At 40.0% G+C, this 19,760-nt stretch overlaps 4 protein-coding genes across 20 annotated transcripts in view; 2 read left to right on the top strand and 2 right to left on the bottom strand.

Moving 5' to 3' along the window:
- The window catches only part of LOC126849871 (myocardin-related transcription factor B), a 214,399-nt gene extending 202,569 nt beyond the window's left edge, over positions 1-11,830 (top strand). For 9 of the 10 annotated variants that reach the window (XM_050592187.1, XM_050592195.1, XM_050592188.1 and 6 more), the window contains 9 exons: positions 2,102-2,398; positions 2,567-2,931; positions 3,175-3,471; positions 5,156-5,296; positions 5,539-5,719; positions 5,795-6,088; positions 6,221-6,822; positions 6,994-7,518; positions 7,633-11,830. In XM_050592187.1, coding sequence (XP_050448144.1) covers positions 2,102-2,398; positions 2,567-2,931; positions 3,175-3,471; positions 5,156-5,296; positions 5,539-5,719; positions 5,795-6,088; positions 6,221-6,822; positions 6,994-7,518; positions 7,633-7,947 — 3,017 coding nt within the window. In that variant the 3' untranslated portion in view covers positions 7,948-11,830. The remainder of the gene's footprint in view (positions 1-2,101; positions 2,399-2,566; positions 2,932-3,174; positions 3,472-5,155; positions 5,297-5,538; positions 5,720-5,794; positions 6,089-6,220; positions 6,823-6,993; positions 7,519-7,632) is intronic. The other variant, XM_050592189.1, reaches the window with a different exon arrangement.
- The window catches only part of LOC126849903 (dexamethasone-induced Ras-related protein 1), a 460,128-nt gene that overhangs the window by 190,353 nt on the left and 250,015 nt on the right, over positions 1-19,760 (bottom strand). The gene's annotated exons all lie outside the window — the stretch shown is intronic.
- LOC126849905 (aprataxin) lies at positions 12,119-13,929 on the top strand. 3 transcript variants are annotated; one of them, XM_050592286.1, is made up of 5 exons: positions 12,119-12,195; positions 12,339-12,707; positions 12,897-13,236; positions 13,443-13,576; positions 13,642-13,926. In XM_050592286.1, exons 3-5 carry the CDS (start codon positions 12,947-12,949, stop codon positions 13,809-13,811), a joined length of 594 nt encoding a protein of 197 aa, XP_050448243.1. In that variant the 5' UTR covers positions 12,119-12,195; positions 12,339-12,707; positions 12,897-12,946; the 3' UTR covers positions 13,812-13,926. The 3 variants fall into 3 exon arrangements, with proteins under 3 accessions (XP_050448243.1, XP_050448242.1, XP_050448244.1); XM_050592285.1 differs by lacking the exon at positions 12,119-12,195 and having other exon boundaries at positions 12,266-12,707; XM_050592287.1 differs by lacking the exons at positions 12,119-12,195; positions 12,339-12,707 and having other exon boundaries at positions 12,902-13,236; positions 13,642-13,929.
- Positions 14,179-19,760, bottom strand: part of LOC126849880 (3-phosphoinositide-dependent protein kinase 1) — a 287,984-nt gene continuing 282,402 nt past the window's right edge. For all 5 annotated transcript variants that reach the window (XM_050592218.1, XM_050592219.1, XM_050592220.1 and 2 more), the window contains 2 exons: positions 18,239-19,660; positions 14,179-18,055 (listed from right to left, as the gene is read on the bottom strand). In XM_050592218.1, the coding sequence (XP_050448175.1) occupies positions 17,942-18,055; positions 18,239-19,660 (1,536 nt within the window). In that variant the 3' untranslated portion in view covers positions 14,179-17,941. The remainder of the gene's footprint in view (positions 18,056-18,238; positions 19,661-19,760) is intronic.

The raw sequence follows: 19,760 nt of genomic DNA, 5'->3' as shown, positions 1-19,760 counted from the left end.
TGAAGAAACAAAAGTAAAAGCAGACTCGCGCGACGCGCTCGTTCGCACCCGAAATCCCCGAAGCGATCATCACGGTATAAGAGTGGCAGTCTCTAGTTGCCGGGTAGATTTACGACGGATAGCAAATGTTTACCAGAACGAGAGCATCCAGTAATTATTTGGGTCACACCCTAAAATATTACTCTTGTTACCGCGCCGGCGCGTTTTATAGCGCCCGGTATACATATATAGTGTGTCGGCCTGATGAAAATACGCACTTTGATAGGCCTCGTTCGCCTTTATGCGCATCCGTGTATACGCATTTCCATACCGTGCGGGATTCATTCATTTGCAACTCCCTTGAGGCTTTAAAGTCGCTTCGCATCTGCGTCCGAGGGTAATAGTCGCTTTCGCAGAAACCGACCAGGGAATTATGTTATAAATCCAGTTTCTTTCCAGAAATCGATGCATTTCTGCGAAAAGTTTTTTGGAACCAGGAAAGTTTCTCATTTATCACAATCATTACTGCCATTCGTATTTTACTTGAATATTTTCAATGTTATTTAAAATTTCGTATAAAATTTGAAATTTAATGAGAAGTAATGATTATTAAAATTTAATATTTTCTTACATCTTTCGTTACAATTTTTTAACAATATTATTTTATTTTTAAATCTATGAAATTATATTACATATGAAAAAAAAAAAATTAGTTATTCTATTCATAAATTATATACATTATTAAGTGTCTATTAAATATAGCGAAAATGTTTACGTGTAAAAAATTGCTCGTTAAATAGCTATAAATACGTAGTTGAATGAAAAATTATATATTAATATGTTTACAATGATATTAATCTGTTCATATTAATTTATTTACGAAGTTTATTGCTTCGCGAGATGCTTGCCAGATTTGTATCGTATCATCAAGTGTGTCCGCATCGTCATACGAGTATGCAACGAGCGAATGCAAATAGATCTACACGATTTGCTCCCGAGATGTCAATCGTCGCGTAGAGAGAGAGAGAGAGAGAGAGAGATCGCAATTTCGTATTTTATTTCCCGAATCTTGAGCTCACTCCAACCGCGGAAGACGACGTTTATTGCGGCAAATTAACGACACCCCTCAGGCACTTCGCGTGAGATTAGAATAGGCGTCGCAAGGACGTCAGACGTCTCGGTGTCTCTGAAATCTCGCGCTAAGAAGGGAACGAAATGAGGAAGCGAGAGCTAGATATTTAAGTACTGCACGTATATACATATAAATAATTTATAATCATCCGGGATATTTACAGTACAATTTCGGAGCGTGTAGCGCGACAAGTAGCTTCTCTCTTTTTTTATTTATTCTCGCATCTTTGTAACAGTACCGTAAATTCTCCGTAATGAGTCGAAGAGTAATATTCGAGGAAACGTTGCATCTCTCGCGGGACAACGACATGCAAGGGAATTGCATTTGCGATTAATCTCGAAGCCGCTAAAAAAAACGCGATAGGCGGGGGAGGGGGGAGAAAAGAGTCACCGGCGTGTCCTGTCCAAGACGAAAACTTACGACGCGCGATACGTTAAAATACCAGGACGGGCTCATGTATTTTCACATATCCGTGGCTATACTGTTGGCGACGAGGAGATCGTAGATGATGCGTACACATGTTTTTATTCCACGCAATGACAACGTCCGCGGCATCCGCGTCCGGAAATACATAGCGGTAGAAACACGCTTCGGGGATCATTTATTCGGCGACTTAATGGCGTTGGGGAATGCGAGAGTAGGAGGGAAGAACGCGTCATGTTGACATGAAAATGGCGCCATGCGGACGCATTTTGAGAGTCATCATTAAATTGAATGCTTGCAACATGCGCCATCGAGGAAATGGGTTTTTTTTTTTTTTTTTTCAAGGTAATCTAGTCCGTAAAAATTGCGACCCAGAATCAGAAATGAAAAATTATGACAGCCTCGAATCAGTCCCTCTTCTGCGATTGCTGATTATTCCGTTATTTGCGAAAAAAAAAAGTTTGCGATGAGACGTACTAGCACGACATGCCGTGCGTAAAATTAATCGCGTCGGAAAGAGGAAATAAAATGCGATATAAAAGAATGTTTTCCTTCTCGCACACGCAGCGCTGAAAACGCCACCGGCGTTTCACGAGCAACGGAAGCAGCTCGAGCGGGCAAAGACAGGCGATCTGCTGAAGGCGAAGATCCAGCAGAGACCAGGTAGGGACGAGCTCGTCCGACAGCACATCCTCGAAGATGTGGGTCACGTGGATCCGAGTCTGGCCGAGCGGCAACGGATGCTGAAGAAGGCCAGGCTAGCCGATCATCTCAACGATCAGCTCAGTCATCGACCCGGACCGCTCGAGCTCATCCAGAAGAATATCCTTCATACTGAAGAGCCCATCGAGAGGGCAGTCAAAGGTATCTCTATCTCGATGGCCTTTATTAAAATTAAATAGCATTATACGATACGATTATTTATGATATAAAAAAATGCAATTTATAAAAATAAACAGATTTACTATGTTTTATTATGATATTATATTACGTCAGAATAATATTAATTTCACGATTAAATTCCTTCCCCAGAGGGCCACATTCCCTTCAAGGCCACCTGTGAGGGGCAAGTGACGAAACCCCAACATCCGGACCACTACATTACCTTTGAAGATGACTCTCAGAGCTCGGAGGGCGCACCCTCGCCGCAATTGGAATCGCGATCGTCGGATGTCCTGGAAACCGCGGCGGCCTCCGCGGGTATCGTCACAGTTTCTCTCAGCATACCCACGACTGGCGGCGCCGTTGTGGTCTCGTCAACGTCCCCTGTGTTCCAGCAGACGTCCACGGAATCGACGATACAGACCTTCGCCGAGCTTTGCAACACCGTTGTAGGCACGCAGCAGCAAAGTCAACAGCAACAGATTCAGCAGGTCCAGCAACATGCGTCTACGCAGGTAAATTTCGAGCAACGGCGGTGATGAAACTTTAACCGCGTTATCGCAGCAATTTCTTCAAGATTGATTTCTAAATATTTAAACGACAATAAAAGCATTAATCGAGCAAAGATTGATTGTAACGACGATAATTCCAGTGCATACTTAAGTTGTCATCAATTACGTTCGATAGCAATTTATAATGCGGATGTTATTATGGAAGTTTGAAAAACTAACGGGCGATCTCTCTGTCTCTCTTTTTAGGCGAGTCAGACGACGAATGGCCCATCGACAACCCTCCTGCCATTGGCGCCGGCGCCGAGCCCGATGTCCCTCGGCTCAACCACATCCAGTCTGAGCCCTCTGTCCAACATCTCGATAGCGTCGCCCCCGGCGCCGCCGCCGGCGGCGATCACCCCGCGCCCCCAACCGAGCCCGATTGCCGCCGCCGCCGTCACCACGTGCCAAAGGAGCGACGCCCCCGGAAAGGACAAGAACAGAAAGAAGTCGAAGACCAAGAGCCAGCCCAAGACCCGCACGATTAAATTCCACGAGTATAAAGTAAGTTCGCTTTCAATTTATTGTGTCAACATTTCGGCGAGACCAGAACAACCGTGTCATTCTGTATGACTTGCACAAACGAGAGCAATACGCGAGACGTACACGCGTCTCATTTCTTTCTTTCTTTTTTACTTTTTTTTTTTTATCGCCAAGAGCTGCAGAATGATACTGTTCGTTCTGATCTGGAGATATCGATTTTATTACACGGAGCGCATTATGTTTGAATAATCATTGAATCGCGACGAAAATTATTAAGGGATATTCTCGAAGAGCGACGAAATTTTGACATTGCTGTTCACATTAGCTTCGTGAATCTTTAGATATAATTCATGTTACGTAATAACAAGCTTGATTGATGAATCCAAAATTTGCATTTTTTCTTATAATATATCTATATGTACATAGATATTAACACAATCAATAATTATACAATAATACTCTATTAAAATAGAAACAAGAATTTCTACATCCTATATTTTTTTATATACTAATTAATTTAATGGATAAAATCATGGGTATAAAGATTAGCAATTACTAGTGAAATACAAGAAGATTAGATTTACTAATTAAATATATATAAATATAACTTTCCATTAAAATATTGTTTTTATAAATATAGTAGGGTATTAAAATTTCTCAGCTTAAATTGCCTTTCGATATAAAATTTGAGGGAAAAAAAAATTTTACCGGAAATTCCTTCACGATAAACGGCCAAAACGCGACGGACGAGATGCAAAGTATCTTCTTCGATCCGAGGCACGGCCTCGAAGTGTATATACAGAGGCGCGCGATAATTATCGTGTACTCGGGTCTGCCGGGTGGCACTACAAACTAGTTCCCGTGCCCGGCCAGTGCGGGCTAACGGAGAGCCGCATTTCGGCGTGGCAACAAGCACGGCGTGGCAAAAAGATGAGACGAGCAAAAAGGACCGGCTCGAGAGCAAGAAGAAGAGAGAGGAGGAGAATAGCAGAGTAGGAAGAAGGCGAGGTAAAAACGAATACGGAGCACGGACCGTGAATCTCGGTTCCAATGGACCGCCGCGGCGGAAAGATCGGGGCCCGGAGGAGCAACCACGAAGGGAGATCGTATCGGGTGATTAACTCTCGCGATCTTCCGAGAGAGGGAGAGAGAGAGAGAGAGAGAGAGTGAGAAAGAGGTGGACTCCAGACCCACCTCGTTAGCTCTGAGTAATTCGAGCGCTAATTGCACCTAAGAGCGAGGAAGCCAAGGAGCGAGAGCGAACCATCCGCGCGGGATCTCCTTCTCCCCCGATAGATCCCCGAGCCGAACCAAACGGAGCGGAGTAGCCCAGGCCCCCAAAACACCCGAGATATAGTTTGGCCGGTGTGAAAGCGAGCCGGGAATGGGCGTGCAAATGAGGGCGCAGAAAACATCTTGATGTATCATTTATCACTCGGCGCGGCCTGAAGCGGAGCTGCGTCACTTACCTTTGCCCCTCTCCTCCTCGCGATGCACAGCGAACGCCAGACGGTGATGTCAGAAAAAGTATTTCAAATCTGTTGACGAAGCGTGAGTAGCGTTACGTTAATCGAGATGCACAAAGACGAGGTTTATTTGTCGGGGTTTTGTGAGTCGTCACCGATCATTTGCTGATCAAGCGAATGAATGCGCGTTGGGTTTCTATTTTCTTCATGATATAACGCAACTTGACTCTTTGTTGTAGGGTCCGCCAAATGCGCAGAAGACACCGGTGTCGTCTAGCACTTCCAGTCTTGGCGCCACGCAACCCGGTGAGACCAGTTACGAGCTGCTCCTGCAGCAGCAGCAGCTGTTCCTTCAATGGCAAGTCGAGTGGCACCACAAGGTATTGACTCACGATTTGTAGCAGTCAATTTTTTTTTTGCAATAAAATATTCTACATTTATCTCAATTTTTGGTTTTTCGTACAAAATAGTATTTTATCATATTATATTGTTTTTGAAAAACTTTGTTGAAAGTATTTCTAAAGTCATTCTTTGAATATATTAAATTAGCATTTAACACGAAACAAATATTGTATTGATAAAGTTACAAGATTAAAGCATCTTTCTTTATTCTTTTATTTAGTATCCACACATCTTGCCGGCCGTGCAGAAGCCGCTGTCGCTTACGAGTAGCGGTGTAAGTGACGCTGGTAGCGTGAGCGGAAGTAATGCTAACGCTGCCAGTCCAGCTCCTTCGAATTCCTCGAACAATCCTTCAGAGCAGCCTCCATTGAGGCCCCTGGGCAAATTGGAGGACATGAAAGGTACCAAACACAGTACTAATACGAGAAAAATTCGCCATAAGGAGCAAAAAATTATTTCGCGCATCGCATTCGCAGTGAGCGATCTCAAGGTGGAATTGAAACGACGAAACTTGCCGGTATCGGGATCGAAACCGCAACTGATCGAGCGATTAAAGCCCTTCACGGAATCGTCTAGTAGCAACTCGATCTCCAACGGACAGCACGTAACGCATATGGGCCATATCTTGATGGACACGCCTGGCCCGATGGCGACGGACGAGTCCAGCTCTCAAGCCAAGAGTCCGAATTGTATCGTGAAGGACGAGCCGCATAGTCCAAGAACGATCTCGCCTCACAGTAGCGAGCACGACGATCCATCGAGTCCACCAGGTAAAAAAACGTCATCTCAATATCTCTTTGTTATGTCGAACACCATTTTAAATTTTTGGAAAGATGATGAAACTTTCGAGCGAGGCCATTGATTCGAGAGACAGCACACACGTGGGTGTTTTTACGATGAAGTTCGTGTTTCAGGAGATGATATCATCAAGGTGCAGAGGAGACGGATAGAAGAGTTACAACGTGAGCTGTACAAATCGCAGCAACAGCTTCAACAGATCCGCCAGACGCAACCAGCTACGGTGCGTGCCGAGAAACTGGTCCTGCAACAACACCTACAAAACAAAATGCAACAACAACAGTTACAATTACATTTGCAACAGCTTCAACATTTACAACAGCAGCAGCAGCAGCAACAACAGCAGCAACAGAATCAACAACAGTCGCAACAACAAACGCAGCAACAAGCCACGATCCAACAATTCAATGCGAAGGCGAGTCTCGCGGCCTTTTTACAGGCACAGCCAAACAATGCGACCGCTATTCTCGATTCCGCGACTTTAACTGCGATCAACAACAAGAAGAATCAATCCAAGAATAGCACAACTGTTCAAATACCTACAGCGATCGTTCTGAATCTGGCAAAGCCGACCAAACTGAATAGCTCGCTGCTCAATGCTCTCATGGCGCAGGCACAAGTTCAACAGCAGCAACAAACAACTACTACCTCCGACGACATCAAGCCACCGCCACCGCAGTACGATGAAGCCGCTAAGTTGCTTAAGGTGAGTACAATCATGATTTTTAATTATAATTTTATTTATTGTATATAAAATAAGTTTTATAATATTATAGTATATAATTATAATTTGAATTATAAAATTGTAATTTATTTTTTGCAATGTCTTCTAATATTTAATGTATAGCCTTGTAATGATGCGTTTTATTTATATAAGGTCAAAATCGAGCCAGTCCAGAAGAGTCACATAAAGAGTCAAGTTGTCGACGATGTATTAGAGATTCTCATCAAGAATGGTGAATTACCGCCGAGTGCCGCGCAAGATCCAGCTACTCCTACGACTCCGAATCGTCAGCTGCAGCAGAATCTGGTCTTCACCGCGCCGGCGGACAGTCCAACTCAATCGTTGGTCTTTACGGCCGCTAGTCCAATGAGTCCGATCAGTCCGATCAGTCCGATACCGATGGAAGTATCCCAGAGCGGTTGCTCGAGTCCATCAACCCCGGCACCGCCGCCGCCGCCGCCATTACCGCTAACGGCATTTTCTATTCAATTACCCAACGCGTTACAACAATTGCAGCAGCAGGAGGAGATCTCGTCTTTCAATACGGATCTCTTGACTGCCGAGGCCGAGATGGACACCACCATGTTACTCAGTCCACAGTCGACGCAACAAACATCTCCGGATCCTCAGCCACCACAAGAAGTAACTTCTTCGGACAACGCAAATTTGGATCTCAAAGTAAGCCTTCTTTTTTAGGAAAAAATTAGATTGAGAATATATAGCTATATTTTGGCGTAATAATTACAATAATGTAGTATAATTATTCAAATTGATATCTTATTCCTTACATAGGAACTAGGTCTGGACTTGGAAACATTGGATCCAATGGACTTTGTCCAGTTGGATTGTGACATGCCAATGGATATGGACGATCCCGATTGGTTAGACTCCCTGATGCCGCAATCGCCCACAACTTCTACAACATTGTCATCCAACCATCAATCTACCACACCGTCGATTAGTCTCTCGTCTGCTACAGATATCTATGATCCGCTCTTAGGAAGCAATCAATACTCTTTTGATCTCTTTAACATGGAAGACTCTGACTTCAAGATGTCATCCGACTTATCTCCAATGACGTGGGACAAAGTAGATTTCGCGACCTAGCCCAAGATATTCTTTCATAATTCGGCGTTATGTACTTAATTCTCGGTAAGCAATCAAAAATATAATTCGAGAGAAAGAGACAAAAGGATGCGGACAGTCAGATTATTATATTGCCGGATGTTTTGGTGAGATCTATCCGGTGCATTTTATATAAATCATTTGGCGACATCTCTCTTTACCTCTGATGCATCTTATGACTTATATCGACATTACATCGAATATGTACTTACACGCGCTCATCGAGACAAAAAGTATTTCAGCACATTTTTTACAAATTAAGTGAAAACATAATCATACTGCTGAAAAAGATATAATTACACTCGATCGTAATCGTAATTAACAAGCAAAAACGAGAAGAATATCGAAATATGGATCAGTTTTCACAATGTTTGACGCGCGTGTGTTACCGCGTATTCTTCTTCGATCGATGATCACTAACTATATAACGTTCTTTCGGTCGTTAAGCGATCGTTTTGGCGAGAAAAATAATATCTGATAAATGCTTGAAATGAGCTTTGTGAGTATTATTCTTCTTGCATTCTTGCGAATTAAAATCCTCGATTAAATAGCAATGTGCAGGAATCAGGATGCGGTGAACGCTCCTAAATATTAAAGGGAAAAAGGATGATAGTTCCGGACACAATTGCGATACTTTCAAAATTCTCCAAAGAAACAGTTTACGATACATTTCTAAGCTAGTTTTTACTGTTCAGTCGTGTGTTGCTTGAATTTTAATAATTGCGAGAAATAGCGTGTGTGTCAAACAAAAGAAGACGAGAAACAATACTTCGTATATATGATCTTCTCGAATAAACCCTCCGCCCTTTAAATCGCTATCCTTTGCTCTTCTTCAATTATAATCAATCGTAACATAACCGCATAATTATACATACTTACAAAATCTAATATAATACGATAGTAATAATAATTATTGTGTTAAAGTATACATATGTACACACACTTATATATATATATATATATATATATATATATATATATATATATATATACGTATACACACACATATGTAAAATATATTTCTATATGCGCTTAATGTCTGCGAGTCGACTAACATTCGCATATGCGAGTTCGAGGACCTTTCAGCGCAGCTATAAATATTTTCTAAGCCACAGAGCATGTGATGTTAGGAATTATTGCGTATTTTAATCGATAATCATTAATAATAAAGATGAAAGAAATTGTGAAAAAGGCTGCGCGCGAACGAACTGCACAATCGTGCCGGGATCGGTTGCCACGGCGCGGTCCTTCGATCCTTCTTCCGCGACTAATTAATCTTTTTGATGTTTTGTAACATTCCATGTTTCCAAACTACGAACAAGAGAGATCAAAGCCACGCGTGTCGCGAGCCGCAACTATTTACGCACATCGCATGAGCGATCGCTATATTAATCGGAGGATCTCGTCTCGGGAATGCTGTGTCGGGTCATAGTTACTCTATAAAACTCTGTCGCCATGCATCGTTTCTGAAATGTTCTTCGAAGACCAAGCGGTTTCGCGCGTCGACGTAACGACGAAGGACCACGCCGACGAGCTCGGTTATAAGGGAAAAAATATGTATGTATGCATGTATGTATGTATGTATCTGTATGGAAGATTTGAAGCGCGTTTTGAAGAACGTGAGTGCTTATCTGAAGGAATATAAGAGAATCTCAGTTTGATTACAACATGAAAAAATTGTAACATTTGCATGATAAATCGATATTTGGAAAAAATCCGCAAACGTTTAGACAACGTATGAAAAATATCTGAAAATATTTTTCATATAACAATAATGTTTTCTTCTTTATATGATTTCCTATTTTAGATAGTATTTATCTAAAAATTTCTATTTCTATTATTTCTAGTATTTTTTAAATAATATTAATATTTTTTCATAAGATTTAATAATAAAAACATCGAAATTTTGTTAAGATGTTACGAATGACTGCAGATTTTCTTCTATGTATGTATGTGTATGTGATATGTATTAATGCTTATGGACAGCGATGGTGCTAATCGAAACCCCAATACATATTGCGATCGACTTTCTTCGAAAATATTGTGGTTATAGTTTTTAGAAAGCCTTACATAACGTTCCGAGATTTCCTCGCGACGGACATGCCTTGAAATGTCAATTCGCGGCGAGCTTTTTAGTTCCATGCGGGACTGATATTATTATAGTATGAAAAGAGAAAGAATGTGAGAAAATATTGTATTCGAGTTGGTAGTTTCAAATGAGAAAAGAATAACGAAGTCTGTTTCCACGGTCTCATTAGTGAAACGGCATATTGGTCCGCGATCATCATTTCCTCTTTCCGCGTTCACCAGAAGTAGCAAAAGAAAAAAATGCAACATTCCAGACATATTCATGCTCTACGGAGAATCCTTAAAATCTCGAGGTACTGCCATGTTCCGTGTGCACGAGAAAGCCTGATAGAGAGATGAGGAACGCGATGGGAGAACGTGCATCGTAATGCACTGTTGAGTTCGTCGAGACACGCGCAGAAGTAATTAACCCGGAACTCAGTGCATTTAATTAGGAGCCGGTTTATCTTTCCTTCCCCCAGATGTTCTGATTCTTTTATAGCCGGTCGCAAAAACGTTTCTTTTTTTTTATCGGACTGATAAGCGAACTTGATTCTGCAAAACTTATGAATTTCATAGCCCATTTGAGATATTAAACATATCAATGGAATCAATGTATCGAACACTTGATACTCGCTTGGATACTTTATAGATGCTCTTAAAAGAATTTTTTTCATATCAAATGGCTGTTATTAATCAATTTGCAATGCTGATTTATCATAAAGACCGCTTTGTAATCGCGTTTTGCTAACATTTGCATTTAATGTTTCGCTATCGAGTCGTTTTCTTCCGCCGTTGTCTGAAGCTTTCAATCCCGAATCGTATTATTAAAGTTCCAAGTTAATGATACTTCTAAAAATGAGTATGGCCTGAAACAGCGATATCTATCCAATTCAAAATCAACGGAACATGGCATCGAGGTGAACAACAAAAGGTGCCAAAAAATGAATATCCCTTACTATTTTAGCATCACTTAGAAAATCATCACACATCTCACCATCCCTTGCCATGACAATAAAAGTTTTATTGTTTTGTAAAATATTGTATATATATATATAATATTAGAAAGAGAGATAGTGCATGTGTATGATATATGCGTGCTTGTATGTGTGTATGTATATGAGTTATGCAGCGGCGAGCTTGACATAACGAATTTATTTAAACTAATCGAAGGACGCGCGCGCGATCAGATAATAAAAAGATTATATTATCGTAAAAGGCCGCGCCTCTACTTTATCGAGTTTGCGTCGCAGCGAGCACCAACTGCTTAACGTTGCAATCGCGTAATTATTTCAATTACAAGTCGTTCATCATGATTTTGCCGATGATTGATCGATCTGTCAGGCTGTGCGAATCTGGTAGTCTGTCGTTTGTAGTGCGTCTGCGGTGTATGTGCGTATACGTGTGAATAATGAATCTTTATAACTTGCGAGAGCAACCCAGGACGAAATAAACGCAGCCAAGCAAGGTGTAAAGCACATAAACCGATCGCATCTATACATATATACAAAGCTTCATCAAGTATATAATGAACCGCGCGATTGCATCAAGGGGAAAGAAATAGAATAGTGTCGCACGTGAACACACATTTTATACGCGCATTGCAAGAAGAAGGAGATGGTATACATAAGTATTTTGTTATTAAGTATCATTGAATTTATTGTAATGATATACTCTTAAGAGTAACGATCACGTAATATTATTGCTAGAGAGAGTGTTATTTATTTTTATTTGTTGCGAATTTATCGATTGCCTTCCATTTGAGTAAAATAAATAAATACAAAGTTATTCGCTAAAACTTCATATCTTTTTTCCATCTTCTTTTTTCTTTCTTTATCGATAGAACTGTACATTAAAAAAGTATTAGGGGAAGAAGCATAAAATTCATAGATTTCAAGATTTTTCTAATTCGTATTACCTCTTTGCTACTTATATTTTTTTGATACTTCTCGATTTTTAAAAGTTTAATTTTCCCGATTCAAATTATCAGTATTGAAATTTTAGGAATTCCTAGAATTGCGATTCGTAGACGATTTAATTCCAAGAATCGTGTTTCTACAATTACTACTAACAATTTTTAGAATGGAAAAATTTAAACTCTTGAAAATCGGAAAAGTCTTAAACTGATAATATTTAGTATAATTGTATCGTTTAATGTAATCGGTAAGTATAATGAAATATGTATAAAGCATGTTTTTCAGAAAATGATTAATGTTTTAACATGAATTTAAAGATAGAGAGTATCTTGAAGATTTCGAACAATATAAAAAATTTTGATGATTTAATTCGTATAAAATATTTTGCAGCGTGGCAAGATAAAACAGTGGTCAGCTATTTTCGGGACATTGTAATTAGCTATTGTCGGAACATTGTAGCTGTTTTTGGAACACTGCAATCAGCTGTTTTTAGAGTATCGCTGCGATCAGCTGTTTTTAGAAAACGAAGTCAGTCGTTTCTTCGCGCGGTGGATTTATCTCACTCATTTCCCTAAATTAGTGTATTTTGTTTGCGTGTTCCTGATTTATTACAATGTGCATAATTTAGAAAATACATTATGGGATGCAGTTAAAATGCAAAATATTATAATCCGATAAAAACAGCACCGTTTGACACATGTGTGCTATAGGTTAGAATTAACCTCGCAACTAACTGGCAGTATAAAGTGTCAAAATTGGGTATGAGAATTATTATGTATTTTGGCATTATTTGCTATTTATAAGATAAATATATTTTATAATAACTATAGGATGATTTTTCTTCATATCTATGATTTTCGTTTAAAAATTCTGTAATAATGAAATAATTAGAAAAATATTATTTGTAAAATATGGTATTGTTTGTATATATTTACTTTACATGTGTAGGTTTTTTTACGGTATTTAATAAGAAATTAAAACCCCTTAAAATTGTGATAATGAAACGTAAATTTGAATCGGATATGAGTAAATCAGCGACTTCAAAAAAAGGTCACTGGTCTGCTGGTTTACTTACATCAATGGAGGATCCTGAATGTATGGTCAAGGAAGATGATAAAATAGTTGTCATTAAAGATAAGTATCCTAAAGCACAATTTCACTATTTGGTTTTACCAAAAGAGAATATCCTTTCCATACGACAAGTGAAAAAGAATCATCAAGATTTGCTAATGCATATGCATGAAGTTGCTCGTGGTCTTGTAGAAAAACACACAGATCATGAATTCATGTGAGTTTTAGATTAAAATAAAACAGTAATATTAATAATGTAATGACAATAATAATATAAAAATATAAGGAATTTTTTTTTAATTCTAAGATATATATATATAGATTAATTGTCTTTGTATATATTTTTGATTATATATTTGAGTATATATTTTTGATATATTTGATAAGTGAAATTATGCTTTGAAATGTTTATAATTCTTGTAGCATGGGTTATCACGCGATGCCAAGTATGCAACGACTACACTTACATGTAATAAGCACGGATTTCTGTAGTCCTTGTCTTAAAACCAAGTACCACTGGAATTCATTTACGACACCGTTCTTTTTACATTCGTCAGGTTTGGACCGATATCATTATTTGTATAAGCGTCTTAGATACAATTAGATATAGATTGAATTTTAGATGTATCCCGTCAATTGCACGAGGAAGGCGAAGTCAAAAATATTTCTCCGCAAAAATGCAAAGATTATTTAAATACGCAATTGAAATGCCACAAATGCACACTACAACCAAAAAATATGCCAGCTTTGAAAAGACATATATTAACACATATTGATAAACAAAAGCAATAAAATACTGAATGCACGTAAAATGTAATCAAACATTTTTCTCTTTGATGTATAAATTATTTCCAGAAAATAAATTATTTTTTACAACACATAAATCGTGTAAAAAAATTATATATATGTCGTTCCGTATTTATATGGCTCGATAAAAAACTTGCAATTCTCAAAGTAATATTTGATGATGTATTTTGTTCGAAAAATAAGAAAAAATTATTAAGTTTATAAGATACACTTTAAGATTTATGTTACATAAATTATTTTTTTTAAAGAACAAATCTTTAATATTTTTCATAATTATAATCTTACGTAACAAATCGTATTTAAGGATCTTTCTGGGATAGGAATTTCAGTTTGCAAAATGAGAGAACACAAGTTTTTTTTTATGCGGTATTTCGGAAAATTTACTATAAATAAATTTGATGTTATCCTTAATAGATCTTGGCGCCTATAATATCAATTACATTCTAACTATTTACAAAGTCTTCTCGTAGGTTGCGCGAGTGTACATTGACGATGTGTGTTTGTACGTATAAGTGTATTATAAGTGTGTCTGTGTGTACGTGTCGTATATATATTATAATTAATCTGTATACATTTAGTAATACTGCAATTTTTTATAGTTGAAGCGTTTCTGCTGTATCGAAACAATAGGCATCTGAATATTCGCAAGGCCTTGCTGTTATTGCTTGCGTATTTCGCAGATTCATACGGTTCCGCGGTAAGGATTCCGATTTAAGTATTCATCTCCTCTGGGCGACTCTTTCTAGCTTAATTAAATTAACTATGTCTTCTCTTAGTAAACGTAGCGCCCCGCCATGTCTCCTTACGAAGTCATGTTCGAATCGACTAACTTATTATGATATAATATAGTGAGAAGGGGGCATTTTTTAACGCACTGAGTCCGAAGAAGGCGATAGGAATCTCGAGAGCGATGTTTGACGATGCAAAACAAGATGTTTGTCAATACCTCTAGCCCTCTTCGAAAGATCGATGCGTCATCGATTTCCCCATCGACTACCCCTGAGAAGAAGCACGCGTTCCCATCTGAAAGTTTGCAATGCCTACATAAAACGTAGAACCTGCAAAGTTTGCCGCGATGGAAACGACGCGCTCGATCCGTTCTCCCTATCTCGTATATAGAAAAGGAAAAGATTTTGACATATGTATATGTATATGTGTGTGTATATGTGTATATGTGATACGAGATTGGCGATCGGATTTGTAGTTCGTAGTCTCTCTCTCTGCGGAAAAGAAGCACAACGTTGATGCGTGTATGATATATATTTACATATACTGGGAAATATATTATATATAATATATTATATTTACCTACGTTCGAAAAAATATATATATAAAGACTTCGCGCACGATATATTTATATATATATATATATATATATATATATATATATATATATATATATAAACCAAAGGGTTCCGCGACAAAAGCACGTGCTTCGTTTGCGATGGAGAGATTACGATGCTGCTAAAATCGAGGCGCAATTCACTTGAAGCAAAATTTTTAACTAGGATTATTTTCTCTCTCGCGATCGGTTCTCACTAGAAAAAAGAAAGAGGAGTCTGATCGGGACACGACGATGGTTGATCACCCGTTCTCCGTTTTCGTCCGCTCGCACCGTGCGCGGCCCGCCAAAAGCGGTCATTTTGACAAAGCCACTGGGCAAGCGAGGACAATGCCGATCCGTAAAAAAACGAATCACCATTTTTTCGAACATTGCACGGCGCAACGCGCGCAACCACCGATCAACCGTTCCAATCGTCCTCCCAATACCCTGTTTATGTCTCTGCATCGTGCGAGAGAGAAAGAAGGGGAGGGACGACTAAAGGAGATTCTTTCGTTATAGCGGAATCGCGAACGAGCCGTACCGAGGATTAACGAGAATTAAATCTAAGCGCGGTTTTTTAATCTACGAAACGTTTATACACGGTGACTTTCCCTATCTATTATTCACATTTCTGTCTCATAAATATTTTATACATATGTATATATAATATATCTGTATATCTTTTCTTGGGCGTATATATTTAGTAATATACAACTTTATGTACACGTTCGGTTTACGGCTCGATTGCGATATTTCTAGTCGAATCGCGCCTCGATTTTCCCTCTTATCAACGCGGCAGTACGTATTTACAATAAACGTTTATACTTAAAAACAGCTAAGTCTAACGACAATAGTTGACGTATAATATAGAATATATATAATATATATATGTACGCAGTAACGTATAGCAACAACGCAGTGGCGATAGTAATAGTAATAGATAATAGTAGTAAGAGCGATATATATATAATAAGATAAATAGTAAATATAGTCGCAGAGTGTGTATGTGTGTGTGTGTGGTAGTAGCGACATAGTAACACTAGTCTCTGTAATCTCTATCTACGACGAGTGCGCTACGATTCTCGCGATATTTAAAAAGAAGGAAAATAATAATAATAGAAAATAAATAATTCGAGGCAAGTAAAGATAGGAATAAATTAACAAAAAGCGAGGTCATATAATAATTAAATATCTAATTTATATTTTATATGCGAGGGAAAAAATGAATACTCGTAATACTCGTATGCATACTCGACTGCAACAATTATACGCGAGCGATAATAATCGTAATTTCGCTAAAAATTATATCATAATAATCGCACTAATGACAACGACAATACGCTCTAAACAAATTTTACTAGCGTCTCTTAAAGCTAGCAACTCTCAAACATGAGTCCATATTGCTATCTAAGGTTCTTTCTCAGGTGTGTAAAGTCTTTTGCAAAGGAGGGAAAACGAAGTCCTTTTTTCTCGTTTCTCGTTATATAGCCCGTGTTCTCCACCGCTTCCTCTTTGTACGAACGAACGTGCGGAAAGGAATACACAAAGACCGATCTCTCCCTTTTTTCAATAATTTTCACCTAATCACCGATCGCACACGCTCGAGTCCGCGAAAACCATGACGAAAAGTGGAACTAGGCAGGGACAAAAACATATCATTTGGTAAGACAACGATACTTCCTTTTTTCCTACTTACGTATTTACTATGTTACAGGATAGTGCTTTTACGCGGCCTGCTCTTCGTAGAAACGTGCTACAAAATAATATTTACAGAAAATATTTACGAAGGGAAACAAGAGTACGAACGAGAGTAAGGGGGAATGACGATGGACAATGTGACGAATACTATTTATGTGTGTGTGTGTGTGTGTGTGTGTGTGTAACAGAGCGAAGAGAGCAAAGATCGCCGGAACGTCGCGAGATTCCGGGGATCCTTTTCAGGCAACGTAAACATTTCGTTAAAGCTGCATAGTAACTTGTTATCCTCCATTGCATTTTTCGTTTACTTTTTGGCTAACCTCGACTAAATTGACTTCTAATTCGTGGAGCGACGTACGCTGGGATCTCGTTTTTAATTTTACCTAAATATTGCGCCGACGCGTGTGAATTTGACTACACTTAGGAATAAAGTATAATAAACTATAATAGCGCCGTGCGACGCTTTACGAGATGCCTGACGTGGGCTGTGATTTCTCAAAAGCTTCCAATTCGAATAAAAATTTGATCATATATGGGATTACGTGTGTATCGCGAGAATACTAAACAAATCGAAATTTATGGGTGTGTGGACTTTATTTTTCTTTGCCCCCAGGCGATCTCGATCTCACGCCTAAGTTGAGTACGTCGCACGGCAGCAGATGCTGCGAATACACACAGCCGCAAGCCTTAGCTAAAAATTTCTCTAATCCTCCGTCGTTCTTTCTTTTACACGCGCAGCTCGGAACAGCCGCGCGTATCGTGCGTTTCTCTCGCGGGTGATGCGATTCTTTTTAAAGAGTCTGACAATAAATAACGAAATGTAAATAAGATAATAAACATCGCACAATGATTCTCGACGACGGAGAGATCGTATTTCGGAATTTTTACCTAATGAATTTTTGCCTAAACTGTACAGAGCGCGGTTCAGCGCGCGAGTCTACTAGTCTATTTTTTACAATGGGCTATATACGCGAACAATCGGTTCGCCGTCTTTTCTCGTCGGGAACGGATCGATCTTAGTGATCGCCACTCACTGACTTTATCATTGCTCACTATATGTTCTGTGTTTCGAATCTCTCCCGAGCGTCCCTTTCTAAGCGGCGGTCGTCTCCTGCAGGCCGTAACAATGGACCCGCATCTCTTCGATAGCTCTGCACCATTCCAATGCAAATCCCTCGGGATCTTCGAGATAGTACGTCCTGTTTGGCTGTAAACAGTAGGAAGATAGAAATTTAGATATGTTGCATCTTCAATATAGGTATAGATAGAATAGTTTGAAGCATCTTCAAATACGATTTTGTAATTTTTATCAGAATTGTATAAAAATACAATATGTGTGCGTGTCTCATCTATTATTTTTCTCTTACTATAATAATTCAAAAACACTCACCGTATGAACGAAGAAGATTTTGAAATTTTTCGGCTCAACCCTCAATTCAGGGCTCCAGGGTATCTCGCCTTTGAGCACCATATTGATGGGATCAATGTAGTATAGATGCGGTCCGGTAGTGAGTAGGAGCATTCTCCGTCTGGTGAACAGACCCTTTCTTTTGTTGATAAAGCCCTGCTTCAATATCAGATTGCCTTCGACGAAGGTGTCCCACTGATTCGTGGCGCGTTGTTTCTCCAGCCGCATCCTGATCTGCTCCGGCGTCAGATCGGCAATTTTGGCGCCGCCGTCGATGTTGTTGTTGATCCGTCTTCTTATTGGCTTCACCGCGGCCGTGATAGTCTTGCTGACGGGTTTGTTGACGACGCTCTGTTCCACACCGGTAGTATTGGTGGTGACATCATCGTCATCGTCCGTATCCTCGCCGATGCCCAGTCCTAGGAGTCTAGTGAGCTGTTTGTCGTCCAAACCGGGTTCGAGATTGTCGGGCACTCTGTACTGCGATCTCAATTCTTCGTGCTCCGACGTGCCAGGAAGATACGGATAGATTGGTGGTGGTGTCTGCTCATGGAGGGTCTCGAAATCGACGCCCTCGAAGAAGGGATGCGCCCGAATGCTGGGATAACCGGCGCCATGCTCATCCAGAGCGCCCAATCGCTGTGTCGGCTCCAGAACTAGGAGTTGACTGACAAGCGACTTTGCGAGCTCGCAGAAACCGTCCGGTATTTCGTATTCGAGTTTCAGGATCTTTTGGAATATCATGTACTCGCTCCTGGAGCGGAAAGGCGGCAGGCCGGCGACCATCTGGTAGACGATACAGCCCAGGGCCCAGAGATCGGACGCCCTGCTCGCCGTCTTGTCGGTCAGTAACTCCGGTGACACGTATTGAGCGGTACCGACAAAGGAGCCCCTGCGTTCCCTGCGGTATTGCTGTTGCTGCTGGGCGTCTGGATCTCCGTCCGAGGCAGTCGTCGTCGTCGTCGTCTTCGTCAGCACCGTTTCTGGATCGTCGAGAATCTTGGCGCTGCCGAAGTCGGTTATTAGCACGTGCATCTTCTCGTCCAGCAGAATGTTCTCCGGCTTGAGATCCCGGTGAATGATACCGAGACCGTGTAGGTACTCGAGACCGCGCAGAATCTCGGCCGAATAAAACTTGGTGCACTCGATGTCGAAGGAGCCCACCTTGTTGATGTACGGCAGGAGCTCGCCGTTTTTAGCGTACGACAGGACGAAGTAGAGTCTCTCACTATCCTGGAAGGTGCAGAACAAACGCACGAACGAGTGCTTGGCGTCCGCGAGCATGTTCAGCACATCCTTCTCGCGCTTCACGTACTCTGACTTCTTCTCCTTGAGTATGTGACGCTTCTCGCATACCTTGATCGCGTACTCCTTGCTGGTATGGATATCTTTGGCAAGATAAACCTGTCGAGTCGAAGAAAATTCGTGCTCAGTTATTTCTTCTTTATTATTTTCATAATTAATTACAAAAATCTCTTTTTACTTTATATTAAATATAAAGAAG

This window comes from Cataglyphis hispanica, chromosome 5 (genome assembly GCF_021464435.1).
Source record: "Cataglyphis hispanica isolate Lineage 1 chromosome 5, ULB_Chis1_1.0, whole genome shotgun sequence".
NCBI lineage: Eukaryota > Metazoa > Arthropoda > Insecta > Hymenoptera > Formicidae > Cataglyphis > Cataglyphis hispanica.
The sequence above is the reverse complement of the archived record's forward strand: the minus strand, read 5'-3'. Positions and strand labels throughout refer to the sequence as shown.